Source organism: Monodon monoceros, unplaced genomic scaffold, assembly GCF_005190385.1.
Source record: "Monodon monoceros isolate NGI ecotype Baffin Bay Population unplaced genomic scaffold, NGI_Narwhal_1 Super_Scaffold_20, whole genome shotgun sequence".
In the NCBI taxonomy this organism is placed as follows: domain Eukaryota; kingdom Metazoa; phylum Chordata; class Mammalia; order Artiodactyla; family Monodontidae; genus Monodon; species Monodon monoceros.
The window spans coordinates 12347144-12364343 of NW_021703777.1; the positions used below are offsets into that span (position 1 = coordinate 12347144).

At 34.8% G+C, this 17200-nt stretch overlaps 1 protein-coding gene across 2 annotated transcripts in view; it reads left to right on the forward strand.

The window, feature by feature from the left end:
* Positions 1–17200, forward strand: part of GRID2 (glutamate ionotropic receptor delta type subunit 2) — a 1355616-nt gene that overhangs the window by 1219805 nt on the left and 118611 nt on the right. For both annotated transcript variants that reach the window (XM_029236088.1, XM_029236089.1), the window contains one exon: positions 13022–13188. In XM_029236088.1, the coding sequence (XP_029091921.1) occupies positions 13022–13188 (167 nt within the window). The remainder of the gene's footprint in view (positions 1–13021; positions 13189–17200) is intronic.

Consider the following 17200-nt stretch of genomic DNA (forward strand, 5'->3'; position numbering starts at 1 on the left):
GGCATGATCTTGGTAGTGAGTAATCCACCACAGGCTATTGGCACCTTGGCACTATTATGAGGACACAAGTTTTGAGCATCAGTAGCTACCATGGTCTGTCTGTCAATCACCACAGCATTCTGGGGACCAGGAATTAATAATATTGGAGGTAGATGCCATTATGGATTCCTTTCCTTCCTTACAAACGAGGTCTGGAATATGTTGATGACATGGAGCTCCCAGATACACTTTTGCCCTCTGTTTGACCTGTATGAATTACTCTGCTGGCATGGAATTCACTGGTAAATAAATTGATGGCCCACAGTTCAACTGCTTATTCAAACATGACCTCAACAACAAAGACTAGTTTAAGTAACATCAATCAGCTATTCAGATGGACTGAAAATTTCCCAGGCCAAACCTTCAATTATTCTTCTGTTGAAAGTGATTTTAGGTGTTGTTGATGAGTATATTCTAGTTTTAATTTATTGTTTAAAAAACATCCAAAGGGCAGTGATTATATGTTTTAGTAGATGAAAAAGGCCAGGGGTAGTTTGGGTTACGATGCAGCATTTCATGGGCCTTGCTGCAGATGATAATCACACTGTTTTGTTTTTCTTCTGCACTTTTTTTTTTTATCAGCAGGTTTTTATCAGTTATCTATTTTATACCTGTTAGAGTATACATGTCAATCCCAATCTCCCAATTCATCCCACCACCACCACTACCACCCCACCCCACTTCCCCCCCTTGGTGTCCATACGTTCTCTACATCTGTGTCTCTATTTCTGTCTTGCAAACCAGTTCACCTGTACCATTTTTCTAAATTCCACATGTATCCGTTAATATATGATATTTGTTGTTCTCTTTCTGACTTACTTCACTCTGTATGACAGTCTCTAGGTCCATCAACATCTCTACAAATGACACAATTTCGTTCCTATTTATGGCTGAGTAATATTCCATTGTATATATATACCACATCTTCTTTATCCATTCATCTGTTGATGGGCATTTAGGTTTGTTCCATGTCCTAGCTATTGTAAAGAGTGCTGCAATGAACTTTGGGGTGCAAGTGTCTTTTTAAATTATGGTTTTCTCTGGGTATATGCCCAGTAGTGGGATTGCTGGGTCATATGGTAATTCTATTTTTAGTTTTTTAAGGAACCTCCATACTGTTCTCCATAGTGGCTGTATCAACTTACATTCCCACCAGTAGTGCAAGAGGGTCCCCTTTTCTCCACACCCTCTTCAGCATTTGTTGTTTGTAGATTTTCTGATAATGCCCATTCTAACCAGTGTGAGGTGTTAGCTCATTGTAGTTTTGATTTGTATTTCTCTAATAATTAGTGATGTTGAGCAGCTTTTCATGTGTTTGTTGACAATCTGTATATCTTCTTTGGAGAAATGTCTATTTGGGTCTTCTGCCCATCTTTTAATTGGATTGTTTGTTGTTTTTAATATTTAGCTGCATGAGCCTTTTATATATTCTGGAGATTAATCCTTTGTCTGTTGATTCGTTTGCAAATACTTTCTCCCATTCTGAAGGTTGTCTTATCGTCCTGTTTATAGTTTCCTCTCCTGTGCAAAAGCTTTTAAGTTTCATTAGGTCCCATTTGTTTATTTTTGTTTTTATTTCCATTACTCTAGGAGGTGGGTTAAAAAAGACTCTTACTGTGATTTATGTCACAGAGTGTTCTTCCTATGTTTTCCTCTAAGAGGTTTATAGTGTCCAGTCTTACATTTAGGTCTTTAATCCATTTTGAGTTTATTTTTGTGTATGGTGTTAGGGAGTGTTCTAATTTTATTCTTTTACATGTAGCTGTCCAGTTTTTCCAGCACCACTTATTGAAGAGACTGTCTTTTCTCCATTGTACATTCTTGCCTCCTTTGTCATAGATTAGTTGACCATAGTTGTGTGGGTTTATCTCTGGGGTTTCTCTCCTGTTCCATTGATCTATACTTCTGTTTTTGTGCTGGTACCATACTGTCTTGATTACTGTAGCTTTGTAGTATAGTCTGAAGCCAGTAAGTCTGATTCCTCCAGCTCGTTTTTTTCCCTCAAGATTGCTTTGGCTATTTGGGGTCTTTTGTGTCTCCATACAAATTTTAAGATTTTTTGTCTAGTTCTTTAAAAAATGCCATTGGTAATTTGATAAGGATTGCATTGAATCTGCAGCTTGCTTGGGTAGTATTGCCATTTTCATAATATTGATTCTTCCAATCCAAGAACATGGTATATCTCTCCATCTATTTGTGTCATCTTTGATTTCTTTCATCAGGGTGTTATAGTTTTTACATACAGGTCTTTTACCTCCTTAGGTAGGTTTATTCCTAGGTATTTTATTATTTTAGTTGCAATGGTAAATGGGAGTGTTTCCTTAATTTCTCTCTCAGATTGTTCATTGTTAGTGTATAGGAATGCAAGAAATTTCTCTGCATTAGTTTTGAATCCTGCTACTTTACCCAATTCATTGGTTAGCTCTAGTAGTTTTCTGGTGGCATCTTTAGGATTATCTATGTATAGTATCATATCATCTGCAAACAGTGACACTTTTACTTCTTTTCCAATTTGTATTCCTTTTATTTCTTTTTCTTCTCTGATTGCCATGGCTAGGACTTCCAAAATTATGTTGAATTATATTGGTGAGTGTGGACATTTTGTCTTGTTCCTGATCTTACAGGAAATGCTTTCATTTCTTCACCATTGGGAATAATGTTTGCTGTGGGTTTGTCGTATATGGCCTTTATTATGTTGAGGTAGATTCCCTCTATGCCCACTTTCTGGAGAGTTTTTATCATAACTGGGTGTTGAATTTTGTCAAAAGCTTTTTCTGTATCTATTGAGATGATCATACGGTTTTTCTCCTTTAATTGGTTAATACTGTGTATCACATTGATTCATTTGTGTATATCGAAGAATCCTTGCATCCCTGGGATAAATCCCACTTGATCATGGTGTATGATCCTTTTAATGTGCTTTTGGATTCTGTTTGGTAGTATTTTGTTGAGGATTTTTGCATCTATATTCATCAGTGATATTGGTCTGTAATTTTCTTTTTTTGTAGTAACTCTGTCTGGTTTTGGTAGCAGGATGATGGTGGCCTTGTAGAACGAGTTTGGGAGTATTCCTCCCTCTGCAGTTTTTTGGAAGAGTTGGAGAAGGATGGGTGTTAGCTCTTCTCTAAATGTTTGATAGAATTCACCTGTGAAACCATCTGCTCCTGGACTTTGTTGGAAGATTTTTAATCACAGTTTCAATTTCATTACTTGTGATTGGTCTGTTCATATTTTTTATTTCTTCATGGTTCAGTCTTGGAAGGTTATGCCTTTCTAAGAATTTGTCCATTTCTTCCAGGTTGTCCATTTTATTGGCATAGAGTTGCCTGTAGTAGTCTCTTATGATGCTTTGTATTTCTGTGGTGTCTGTTGTAACTTCTCTTTTTACATTTCTAATTTTATTGATTTGAGTCCTCTACCTCTTTTTCTTGATAAGTCTGGCTAAAGGTTTATCAATTTTGTTTATCTTCTCAAAGAACCAGCTTTTAGTTTTATTGATCTTTGCTATTGTTTTCTTTGTTTCTATTTCATTTATTTCTGCTCTGACCTTATGATTTCTTTCATTCTGCTAACTTTGGGTTCTGGTTTTTCTTCTTTCTCTATTTCCTTTTGGTGTAGGATTAGATTGTTTCTTTGAGATTTTTCTAGTTTCTTGAGGTAAGATTGTATTGCTATTAACTTCCCTCTTAGAACTGCTCTTGCTGCATTCCATACGTTTTGGATCATCGTGTTTTTGTTGTCATTTGTCTCTAGGTATTTTTTGATTTCCTCTTTTATTTCTTCACTGATCTCCTGGTTATTTAGTAATGTATTGTTTAGCCTCCATGTGTTTGTGTTTTTTACGTTTTTTCCCTGTAATTTGTCTCTAATCTCATAACGTTGTGGTTGGAAAAGATGCTTGATATGATTTCAATTTTCTCAGATTTACCAAGGCTTGCATTATGACCCAAGATGTGATCTATCCTGGAGAATGTTCCGTTTGCACTTGAGGAGAAAGTGTAATCTGCTCTTTTCGGATGGAATGTCCTATAAATATCAATTAAATCTCTCTGGTCTATTGTGTCATTTAAGCTTGTGTTTCCTTCTTAATTTTCTGTCTGAATGATCTGTCCATTGGTGTAAGTGAGGTGTTAAAGTCCCCCACTATTGTTGTGTTACTGTCGATTTCCTCTTTTATAGCTGTTAGCAGTGCCTTATGTATTGAGGTACTTCTATGTTGTGTGCATATATGTTTATAATTGTTATATCTTCTTCTTGGATTGACCCCTTGATCATTATGTTGCGTCCTTCCTTGTCTCTTGTAACATTCTTTATTTTAAAGTCCATTTTGTCTGATATGAGTATTGCTACTCCAGCTTTCTTTTGATTTCCATTTGCATGGAATATCTTTTTCCATCCCCTCACTTTCAGTCTGTAGGTGTCCCTAGGTCTGAAGTGGGTGTCTTGTAGACAGCATATATAGGGGTCTTATTTTTTTATCCATTCAGTGAGCCTGTGTCTTTTGGTTAGAGCATTTAATCCATTCACATTTAAGGTAATTATCGAATTGTCAATATGTATGTTCCTATTACCATTTTCTTAATTGTTTTGGTTTGTTTTTGTAGATCCTTTTCGTCTCTTGCGTTTCCAAGTTAGAGAAGTTCCTTTAGCATTTGTTGTAGAGCTGGTTTGGTGGTGCTGAATTCTCTTAGCTTTTCCTTGTCTGAAAAGCTTTTGATTTCTCTCTCGAATCTGAATGAGATCCTTACTGGGTAGAGTAATCTTGGTTATAGGTTCTTCCCTTTCATCACTTTAAATATTTCATGCCACTCCCTTCGGGCTTGTAGAGTTTCTGCTGAGAAATCAGCTGTTAACCTTATGGGAGTTCCCTTATATGTTGTCATTTTTCCCTTGTTGCTTTTAATAGTTTTTCTTTGTCTTTAATTTTTGTCAATTTGATTACTATGTGTCTCGGCGTGTTTCTCCTTGGGGTTATCCTGCCTGGGGCTCTCTGTGCTCCTGGACTTGGGTGGCTATTTCCTTGCCCATGTTAGGGAAGTTTTTGACTATAATCTCTTCAAATATTTTCTTGTGTCCTTTCTCTCTTCTCCTTTTGGGACCCCTATAATGCGAATGTTGGTGTGTTTATTGTTGTCACAGAGGTCCCTTAGACTGTCTTCATTTCTTTTCATTCTTTTTTCTTTATTCTCTTCCATGACAGTGAATTCCACCATTCTGTCTTCCAGTTCACTTATCCGTTCTTCTGCCTCAGTTATTCTGCTATTGACTCCTTCTAGTGTATTTTTCATTTCAGTTATTGTATTATTCATCTCTGTTTCTTTCTTTGTTAATTCTTCTAGGTCTTTGTTAAACATTTCTTGCATCTTCTTGATCTTTGACTCAATTCTTTTTCTGAGGTCCTGGGTCATCTTCACTATCATTATTCTGAATTCTTTTTCTGGATGGTTGCCTATCTCCACTTCGTTTAGTTGTTTTACTGGGGTTTTATCTTGTTCTTTCATCTGGTACATAGTCCTCTGCCTTTTCATTTTGTCTGTCTTTCTGTGAGTGTGGTTTTCATTCCACAGGCTGCAGGACTGTAGTTCTTCAGTCATACTGTTTTAATGGTTCTCTTTTCTTAAAAGCATTCATAATGCTTTGTAACATTAGAATTACTAGACACATGTGTATAATGGCAGTGATAATGTTACCATATGTAAAGTTGTCTACAGTTCACAAAGCATTAACAACAATGCTAGAACACTTTTATAATAGCAAAGCAACATGTCTCCAACTGGGGAGGTCCCCGGATGGTTGTAAAGAAGCTGCAAGGGGATCCAGGAGGCCAGAGTGGCTGTTTGAAACAGAAGAAAATAGCAAAAATCAAAGTAGGTTGCTAGAGGAGGCTTCAAGGCCACTCCTATCTCTCTGTTACTGTGTAGGTGTAGACCCAGAAAGCTAAAATAGAAGGTATGAAAGTTGGTGTTGAGGGGTAGCAGAATATGCCACCCCAAAATATGCAACATTGATATATTATTTTGAGCTGCAGACACTTGAAAAACAGCAAATACAGGGACAGGCTTTCTCTGAACTCCATTTATTTACCGAAAGATAAGTCCTCAAAAAGGAACTCAATTGTCATAAATTCTCTCCTCGCGAGTTTCGTCAACCAGGGAATACTGACTCATCACAGACGAGACTAGAAGTCAACACCACACCCAGACAAGCTTTTGTCACAAACTATCATACCACCCTTCTGTTCTTCTAAAGGCCATTCATCTTTGCTAAAAATCATTCACTCTCTCCTAAATGCCTATATCCCCCTTCCCATTCCCTATTTAGGTGGTATTTAATCCTGAATTCTAACTCACTTCTTTGAATTACTCAATTTTTCCTGGGCATCTCCCTTGTATATAGGAGGCACATATGTTGATAAACTTCTGTTTGTTCTTCTCTTCTTAATCTGTCTTTCCGTACAGAGGTCTCACTCAGCTAAGAACTCCCTCCCTACAGTGACTAGTGCAAAAGATCAGAGAGAGCAAGGACTGTGGGATGACTATGCAGATATGAGTAATCAATGTAGAGGAAGCTTAACCAAGTATTTTACCCCTCCCACACAAACATTCCCAGAATATGTCAGTTTTTATAATTATATCAAGCCTCATGTTTAAAAGTTTTCCTCATTATATTACTTATTTTTAATCAAAAACATTTTATTTAAAAATAGGTGTTCATATGATGGTCAACTTTCAAGACTGTTAAAATGCATATTCCCAGGCCTCAAACACCAAACATTCCAATGCAATAAGTTTGGGGTTGGGTGTGAAGTTTACATTTTTTAACACAAAAATCCCCTGGTAATTCTAATTCTAATAGCATCACATTTTGAGAAACACTGACCCATAGTACCTAACAGAGTGCCTAGGATACGGTAGACACTCCATGAATAGTTGCATTGAATGATTTCTTTTATCTGTTTCAAGATCCCATGGTTTGGTTGGGGTTCACTCCCAACAAAGATAAATATCCACTGAGCACAGTAAACTGGTCTGAAGATTTTAGACCATATTTCATGCAAAACTTTTTATCGAGTATCTGATATTGGCCTGGTCTAAGCAAATATATTAAAAAGGCAGTATAGTTGTCCTTCAGTATTTGCAAGGGATTAGTTCCAGGACCCCCAAAATCCAGGGATGCTCAAGTCTCTTATATAAAATCATATAGTATTTGCATATAACCTACACACATCCTCCCATGTACTTTTAAGTCATCTCTAGATTACTTATCATACCTAATACAATATAAATGTGATGTAAATAGTTGCAAATACAATGTAAATGCTATGTAAGTAGTTGCAGGCATACAGCAAATTCAACCTCCAACTTAATCTGGGATAAATCTTTTTGGAACTTTCTGGAATTTTATTTTTTGAATATTTTCTGTCTGTAGTTGGGTGAATCCATGGATGCAAAACCCATGGATACAGAGGGCTGAGTTAAATGTATCAAATAATTATTTATATTTTCTTTCTCTACATTTATGTTTAGATATCCTATTCTTTTTCCAATATCAGAAAATACAGTCTTACATGTTCTTCCAGTTTTGTGGATTTTTAAAATTTGGGTTCTCTGTCCATTATAATTAATGTTTTACACTATAGGAATTTATTTTGTATATGGTGTGACATAGTGCTTTGATATTGACCTTTTAAAATAATCACTATCTTTTTAAAAGTATTTCTTATCTGCCACACTGATTTGGACTGCGGTCTTTGTAATACAGTCTATATATGACATTTGTATACTTTCATCAGTTCTGTAAGCTTTTATGTCTATTCTGCCAATTTTCTATTCTCAAAGAATTTCTGTGCTATTTTATTTTTAAGCTTTATAGCATGTTCCACTATTTAGTATTCTAAGTCTCCAGTCATTTTTTATTTTCAAAATTTTTTGCTATTCTCATCTATTTTCTTCCAAGTAAATATGCAAAGATTTTAATGAGTCCTAAGACATTCTTTGGACATTTTGCTTAGATTGCATTAAGTATCAAATAACATGAGGAAAATTGACATTTCTTTTACAATTGTGCATCTGTTCTTTTAGGAATATGTTACATCTTATCTAGAAATGAGTTCAAGTCTTCCTCAGTCAAGTGTTGAAGGTTTCTATATACAATCCTACTCATTTATGGTTAAATTTATTCCTAGATATTTGTATTTAGTGTAAGTGGATATTTTTAGTCAAATTATATATTATCTCTTATTGATGTGTTAATAGAAAAGCAGTTGATTTTCATATATCTATTTATAACCAATCTATATGTTGAAATCTTTCTTTTCTTTTTTTTTTTTTTTAATTGGGGTATAGTTGCTTTACAATGTTGTGTTAGTTTCGGCTGTATAATGAAGTGAATCAGCTATATGTATATATATATCCCCTCCCTCTTGGATCTCCCTCCCACCCCCACCCATCCCATCCATCTAGGTCACCACAGAGCACCAAGCTGAGCTCCCTGCACTATACAGCTGGTTCCCGCTAGCTATCTGTTTTACACATAGCAGTGCACATACGTCAATCCCAATCTCCCAATTCATCCCACCCCCCACACCGGCAACGTGTCCATACATCCGTTTCCTACATCTGCATCTCTATTCCTGCCCTGAAAATAGGTTCATCTGTACCATTTTTCTAGATTCCACACACATGTGTTAATATACGATATTTGTTTTTCTCTTTCTGACTTACTTCACTCTGTATGACAGACTCTAGGTCCAGCCACATCTCTACAAATTACCCAATTTTGTTCCTTTTCATGGCTGAGTAATATTACATTGTATATATGTACCACATCTGCATTTTCTATTTTTTTTCCATTGATTCTTGTGGACTTCATAAGTATGTCATCAAATAATAATAATTTTGTCCCAATAGCTTGAAATCAGAATTTGTTTCCTGCTTTATTGCATAGGCTAAAATGATCACAATCATGTTAAGTTTGGGGGGGTATAGTAGGCACCATTTTCTTGGCTTTGATGGTAATGCCATTAGAGTTTCAGTTTCCAAAAGATGTGCTGCTTGTTTGAGGTAGTTATTCTATACATCATTAAAGAAGAAACTTTTTATTTGTGCATTACTAGATAGGTAGATAGATAGATATATAGATAGATAGATAGGAGATAAGTAATGGTTTTCAGTTTTGTCAAATATCTTTTTGGTGTCTGTTGAAAGATCATTTAAAAATTTTATAAAGCCTCATTTATAATATATATTATCCCAATAACTTTCCTAATACTGAAGCAGTGTTGATAGTTTTTGTTTAATAATGCTACATTTTTCTTCTACTATACCATGAAAATCAGTTTGCTGATATTTTGGGGAAAACAAGACTGAGATTTTTGGAGGTTTCTCATATTTTAGTATCAAGGTTAATTTAGCTCTTTCTTTGTGCTAGAGACATTTTTACTTCTACTTGAGAAAATTTGGCAATTTCTCTTTTTCCAGGAAATTATCGACATTATTGATATTTTAATTTTATTCCTATAGAATCATGCATACAATTATTTTTGAACATCTTTCTGAATATTTTATTTCATTTCCAGTTTCTAACTATCTGTATTTTTAACTTTATTGATGTACAACTGCCCAAAAAACTATATATATTTAAGGTACACAACTTGATGTTTTGATCCAAGTATACATTGTGAAATGATCACCACAATGAGGCTGATCAACACATCCATCATCTCACATAGTTACGGTTTCTTGTCATAAGGACACTTAAGATATACCCTCTTAGCAAATTTCAGATATGTAATTCCGTGTATTGTTAACTCTACTCACCGTGCTGTATGTTAAATCTCCAGAATGTATTCATCTTGCATAACTGAGATTTTGTATCCTTTGACCCCCATCTCCCCATTTCTCCCACCTCCCAGCCCCCGTCGACCACCATTCTACTCTGTGCTTCTGTGAGTCTGACTATTTTAGATTCCACATGTAAGTGGGATCATGTAGTGTTTGTCTTTCTGTGTCTGGTTTATTTCACTTAGCATAATGTCCTCTGGGTTCATCCATGTTGTTGCAAATGGCAGAATTTCCTTCTTGTTGAAAGATGAATAATATTCCATTGTATATTCATTATTATTTATCCATTTTCTTTACCCATTCATCTGTTGATGAACATTTAAGTTGTTTCTGTATCTTGGCTATTATGAATAATGCTGTGATGACCCTGGGAGTGCATATATATCTTTGAGATCCTGATTTCATTTCTTTTGGATATATACCCGATCGTATGGTAGTTCTGTTTTTATTTTTTTTGAGGAGCCTCCCTACTAGCTGTGACAATTTACACCCCAACAACAGGGTACAAGGATTCCCTTTTCTCCATCTCCTCGCTTAGTCTTGTCATTTCATTTCAAATGACATGTCATGTCATTTTTGGTAATAGCCATTCTAACAAGTTTGAGATGATATCTCATTGTGGTTTTGATTTGCATTTCCCTGATGAGTAGTAATATTGAGCACCTTTTCATGTATCTTTTGGCCTTTTGTATGTCTTCTTTTGAGAAATGTCCTTTTCCCATTTTTTAATCAAGTTTTATGTTTTTGCTGTGGAGTCGTAGGAGTTCCCTATATTTTTTTTTGACATTAACCTCTTATCAGATATATAGTTTGCAAATATTTTTTTACCATTCTATAGCCTGCCTTTTCACTCTGTTGATTATTTCATTTGCTGTGCAGAAGCTTTTTAGTTTGATAGCTCATTTGTCTGTATTTGCTTTTGTTTCCTATGTTTTTGATCATGTCATATCCAAAAATCATTATCCAGACAAATGTCAAGATGCTTTTACCCTGTGTTTTTTCCTAGGAATTTTACAGTTTCAGGTCCTATGCTTAAGTCTTTAATCCATTTTGAGTTGATTTTTGTATATGGTGTGAGATAGGATTCCAAGTTCATTTCCTCTGTGTGGATATCCAGTTTTCCCAGCTTCATTTATTGAAGAGATTATCCTGTCCCTATTATGTGTTCTTGGCATCCTTTCAGAAGATTAGTTGACCATAAATGTGTGGATCTGTTTCTGGAATCTCTATTTTGCTCCCTTGATCTATATGTTTGTTTTTATGCCAGTACCATAGTGTTTCAATTACTATAGCTTTGCAACATATTTTAAAATCAGGAGGCATGATGCCTCCAGCTTTGTTCTTCTTGCTCAAGATTGCTTTGGTAATCTTGGGTCTTTTGTGGTTACATATGAATTTTAGGATTGTTTTTTCTATTTCTGTAAAGAATGCCATTGGAATTTTGATAGGGATTTTATTGAATATGTATATCACTTTGGGTAGCCAGGATATTTTAACAATATTTTTCCAATCCATGAACATAAGATGTTTTTCCATTTATCTTTGTCCTCTTTAATTCTTTTCATTACTGTAATTTTCACTGTACAAATCTTTCACCTTTTTGGTTTAGTTTCTTCTATTCTTTTTGTTGTTTTGTAAATGGGATTTTCTTAATTTCCTTTTCAGATAGTTCATTGTTTGTGTATAGAAATGCCACAACGTTTTGTATGTTTATTTTGTGTCCTGTAACTTGACTGAATTTGTTTATTAGTTTTAGTAGTTTTTTGTATACTCTTTAGGATTTTCTACACATATGATCATGTCATCTGCAAATAGAGATAATTTCACTTCTTCCTTTCAAATGTGGATTTTTTTTCTTGTCTAATTACTCTGGCTAGAACTTCTAGTACTGTATTGAATAGAAGTGGTGAGAATGGACATCCTTACCTGTTACCTTTACATATCTGGAGCAGAGTCCACAGGGAAATAGGGCTGCTTCTAGGACTGCAGCCAGGACCACGGTTAGCCAACCGGCCACTGGGGTACAGGCCTACCTTCTGAAAGCATTCTTTGTCAGTTTTAGACTCCACCAGAGTTTTGCAGCCTGGGTCCCAAGGCTCACACAAAGGCACTTTTGTCTGTGGATGGCTGCCAAATTGTCGTTTCTCTGGGGTTATGAATGTGAGGGACCTCCTGTTCACCCATTTTGCTGACATCATTCCCTCTACCTGTACTTATACATTTTTTCTTTTTCCCTAATCAGATTTACCAAGAAATTACTTTCCCCTCAAATAAATAAATAAGCAAATAAACAAACAATATTTAATTTAATTATTCTGTTTATTTTATGAATTCATTAAGTTCTGTATATGTAATAATTTTCTAAATTAACTTTATTAATATCAGTATTTATTTTTGATAAAATTTTGACTTAGGTTACTGAGGGAAAAAAAGATAATCACCAAAAGATATTGTAAATAACCCAGAATAAAGTCATGTTCCCTACATGGTGATAGACAAGGTTGTATAATTATTTTTTTCCTTATCGCAATGCCCACCAAGTTTGGCTACAAGATTACCATAGGTCACACTTGGCAACAGATTAACTTAGAAGGACAAGAAATATATCTTGCCAGCAGGCCAGTGTTAGTTATTTCTCTTCAGTGTGAGTTTTACTTGCAGAATTCATTTAGAATATACATCACAGGCAAGAAGATGATACCCATATTGGGTGGGTGCAAAAGCCTATCTGGCTTGGAAGCCTAATAATCCAAAGGAGTCAATATCTCTTGTAACAACTCCAAAAGCACAATTTCCAGGGTCCCCAAAGACACAAGGCCAGCTATAAGAATTACTGCACTCAGAGAAGCTCAATGACATGGTTTCCTTTCCTGCATTTACTGTTCTCCCAGTTCAGATGACATTTACTACTCAGGCGTCATTTTACATTCCAACTTTATTACATTTCCAAGAGAACAGAGCTGTAAATTAACCAGAAGCCAAATTCTCATGCAGAATAGGTGTTTAGTCTGAAATACAGGTCCTATTAATTTTTTGCACAATTAAATATATACCAATGTAACATTTTTTATCCTGTCTATATGACTTAAAATTCCAACCTTAAATCCTGTTTTCTTCTTTTGTTCTCCATATTTGCACAGGTAAAATATGGAAATTATGCTTTTGTATGGGATGCAGCTGTATTGGAATACGTGGCTATCAATGACCCAGACTGCTCCTTTTACACCATTGGGAATACTGTTGCTGATCGAGGATATGGAATTGCATTGCAGCATGGCAGTCCTTACCGGGATGTTTTTTCACAAAGGTAAGATTTGTGTATGGTCCAAATAAGAAGAGAGGAAATATAGAAAAAGGAAAATCCACTTGGTTACTCCATTTAGTTTACTACATTTTGTTTTCCTTGTTTGGAAAACCACAGTAAACAACAACAACAAAAGGGAATTATAAGTGATTGTTCAATAAGACATTTTCTAAAGCATGTACTAAAGTATTATTTTTCTCATAAACAGGGAAAAGTTACTGCTGCATATAACTGGTTATTCTCAAAAAACTGATACACAAAATAAAATAAAAACTTAATTGAGTTTAGCCTCTGAATTTTTTGGGGCTAAAACTGTCATAGAGTTAGCAAAATTAATTCCTTTCTAAAAACACCAAAGCATAAAATAAACTTCAGGACCAGGTTAAAGTTTTGAAGCACATACTGATAGGGATGTTTCCATATCAATTTTGCAAAGGAAAAGAGTAAAAATTTTAGAGTCTGTCATTGGTGTCAAAGTATACGTGAAACTTTGTCATGGAAATTTAGGAGACAGTTTATTAAGAAATTATACTCATCCTCAAGTCAGAATTTTCTATTATAAGCTGTTTAAGAAAGAAAATTTTAAATGTATATTTTATATTAATGATGTAGATAAAAGACTTGGGCCTGAAAGGAATTTACAAGATCACTGCATTTTATTATCTCTACTACCAAACAAGGTTGGACCTAAGAGAGAGAAATATCTTTCAGGTAGAAGTATGTTCTATTTGCCACTGATTTATTTGATTTATTACTAGACATTTTTGTACCTATTTTCTAAAAGCTAAAGCCAGATGAAAGAGAGCAGTACTGGGTAGTACTCTAGGTAGTACTAAGGCCCCAAATTTTAAACTATTTGAGTTGTATTCCTCCAAATTTGAAGATAACAAAAAGCCAGGCATTTTGTGTTTAACAAAACAAGTCAGTAGTCCAGATTTATGTTATAACTCTTCTGTTAGCTAACTAAAAACCTAGGCCTCTCTCTTTATCAGCAAATGAAGATATTAAATTAACTCTAGGGTCCTACATTAGTCACCTTTTCTGTGTAGCAAACAACCCAAATCAGTGACTTTAAAAACGTTATTTCTCAGGACTTCCCTGGTGGTCCAGTGGTTAAGACTTCGCCTTCCAATGTAGGGGGTGCATGTTTGATCACTGGTCAGGTAGCTAAGATCCCACATGCCTCGCGGCCAAAAATCCAAAACATAAAACAGAAGCAATATTGTAACAAATTCAATAAAGACTTTAAAAATGGTCCACATCAAAAAAAAAAAAAAAAGTTATTTCTCATTGATGGAACATAAGAGCTGTGATTTGGCTGAATTCTGCTGCGAGTTGCGGGTCAACTGCAGGCCTCTATGCAGCTTCTCGTCCCAGGGACCACCATTGTTCTTCTACTTGTTAGAAGAGGCACACCATTGTTTTTATGAATTTAGAAGAGAGGATGGAAAGCATAATGGAATGAAGGGAATGCCAGGGTTTTATGGTAAAAGACCAGCAGAGAAGTTTAATGGATCCTTAACATGAACCAGGTCATCAGGAAAAGGATGGTTTATTCCTTAGTTGCGGTTAATTGGCTTTTTCTTCACTACAGATATTTTTTGTTTCCAGACCTGATTTCTGGGTCTTTTATGCCAAAAAAAATGAAGCCAATAAAATCAATACACAAACATAATAGCAATTAAAGAAGCATTTAATCAATCACACCAAATGTTCTATTTCTTATTATCCATGTGGTGTTTTACCTTACAGAGATTTTAATTCTGAGTGAGTATATTTCATTGAACTACTAAAACACAATATTAAGCAATGAGCATTATTTTTTCTTTGATTAGCATCATGGATGTTGACAATTTAAATTGTCCTTCTCTGTGGAGTTCCTTAATAATGACACTCTGCATTCTAGTCCCCTGGACACATCTGGAGGAAGAGAGAGGAAAGAAACACGATCTGGCCAGCCCCCCTCTATACATGTGTGCAGCGTTAATCTATCACCTAAACTCTCTCCCTGAACCCAGAAAATATCTGCATTCATTCCCTTTTGCTATAGCCATCAGGGAAAAAAGAACTCCTTTTTATTAACTAATTTAAAAGTTATAGAGACCATCACACTTAATCATTGTATTATACTTTAGAAATTATTATAAATAGCTTTACTACAACAACTTATCCTGGACCACTAGTTAAACTAGATCACTGATTGCTCATGTGATTATATTCAGTGAAATGACAGTATTCAGAGTGATTTTTAATAAGTAAATACTAATTATATCTCAAGTAACTATGTGCCTATACCACACATATTAGATATCAAAGTACTTTAAGATGTAATAAATATTATATACTGATATAGTAACTACGTTTATTATCTGCTATCTGCCCAATATCTTGTATGCTTTACGTTTTAATGACTTCAGAACAATCATATGAAATGTTGTCTATTTCTTTATTACACACTTGCATATTAGTGCACAGTTATTAGAGTTATTAGTCTACAAGTACATACACTGAGTGGATGGTCCTGAGCTTTGGCAAGCATCATGTCAGGCATCAGAGGCATAGGCTGTAGTGATATGCTCACTTGTGCAATTGTATGCGAGTGGACGTGTATAGGAGTGACTTTTAAGGACCAATAAGTGCTACAATATATGACTGTAGATTTGGATAGAAGAATTTTGTTTCGTTGGTCTCTACAGATACTAGATAATTTGGTAGCAGAAATTAAAGAATTTATATATCTCATCAGATATATGGGTCAGAGTACTAGTGTGGTGGGTAATGTTTACAATGAATTCTCTGACACTATTTGTTCATCAAATGTTTTCTGTGGCCTTTGTCTCATAATAGTTCTTAGTATAATAAAATCATCAAAAGTTGTTACATTAAAGACATCTGTGAATGGAAGATAACTGAATTTTTCAGAGTGATATCGTTATGCTGTTAATAAAATTAGTTCCAGTGTCGATCTTAGAACCTTAACTATTCATAAGGCTAAAAAGATAACAAAAAAATATTTATTGAGCATTTAGTACAAGCTCACTCCTGTTCTCACCTCTTAGTGGGTGTCAAGGAGTAACTAACTCATGAGTTTAATTTTATGCTTCATCAGTAAAAGAGTCCCTTTTCGCCTATTGGCTGCTAACCCTAAACTTTGGGAATAGAACCACCTAGTGGCACAAAAACAAGGACATATTTCAAACTGCATGGAGAATGATTTTGTTGAATTCATGGAGAGTGGCAAAGATGCATAAACAATATTTCAACCTAATCACAGAATTTCAGAATTTTTAGAAATGGAATGAACAGTAGTTCCCTTTTTTACCAGGGATAACTAGTCCAAATGGGTAAATAACTTGCTCAGAATCACAAAAAAGCAATAAAACTGGAAATTTTTTACTTCTATGTTTAGTTTTTTGGTGTTCATGCACCTTGTCTTCCCTTATCTTTCTTTTAAAAGCTTATAAAAATAATATAAAACATACTGTATAATGCTTACTGTGTACCAGACCCTGAGTTCTTACATGAGGTAAGTACTATTATTATCCTCATTTTATAGACACAGAAACTGAGGGTGGGAAGCCCTATTTGTTTAGCTTTGAACTACTTGGATATAGTCTTTTCCCAGTGCCTACCTCATGCCTTCATAGAGTAAGCATTCAATAAATATTTGATGAATGAATAAAAGATCTACCTAACTTTGTGCTCAAAAATGATCCTATTTACTTATAATCAAATACGTTGAGTACTTATCCTTTGTGCTTACTTGATATTAAAAAGTCTTCTATCTTTTCTTATCATAATAATTTTCTGTTTATCTTGGTTTCTCTAATTTTTCATACAATGATTAGTAAAACTGACAAGAAAGAGAAAACAAACATCACATGTCCACCTTTCTTTCCACTCACAGCTGTAAGAATTTTTATACTTTCATTCCAAAAAGGCAGGTAGAAAATATTTCTTTAACTTAAAATCATAGAGCCCTAATCCTTTTATTTCCCAACTTTCTAAGCACTTT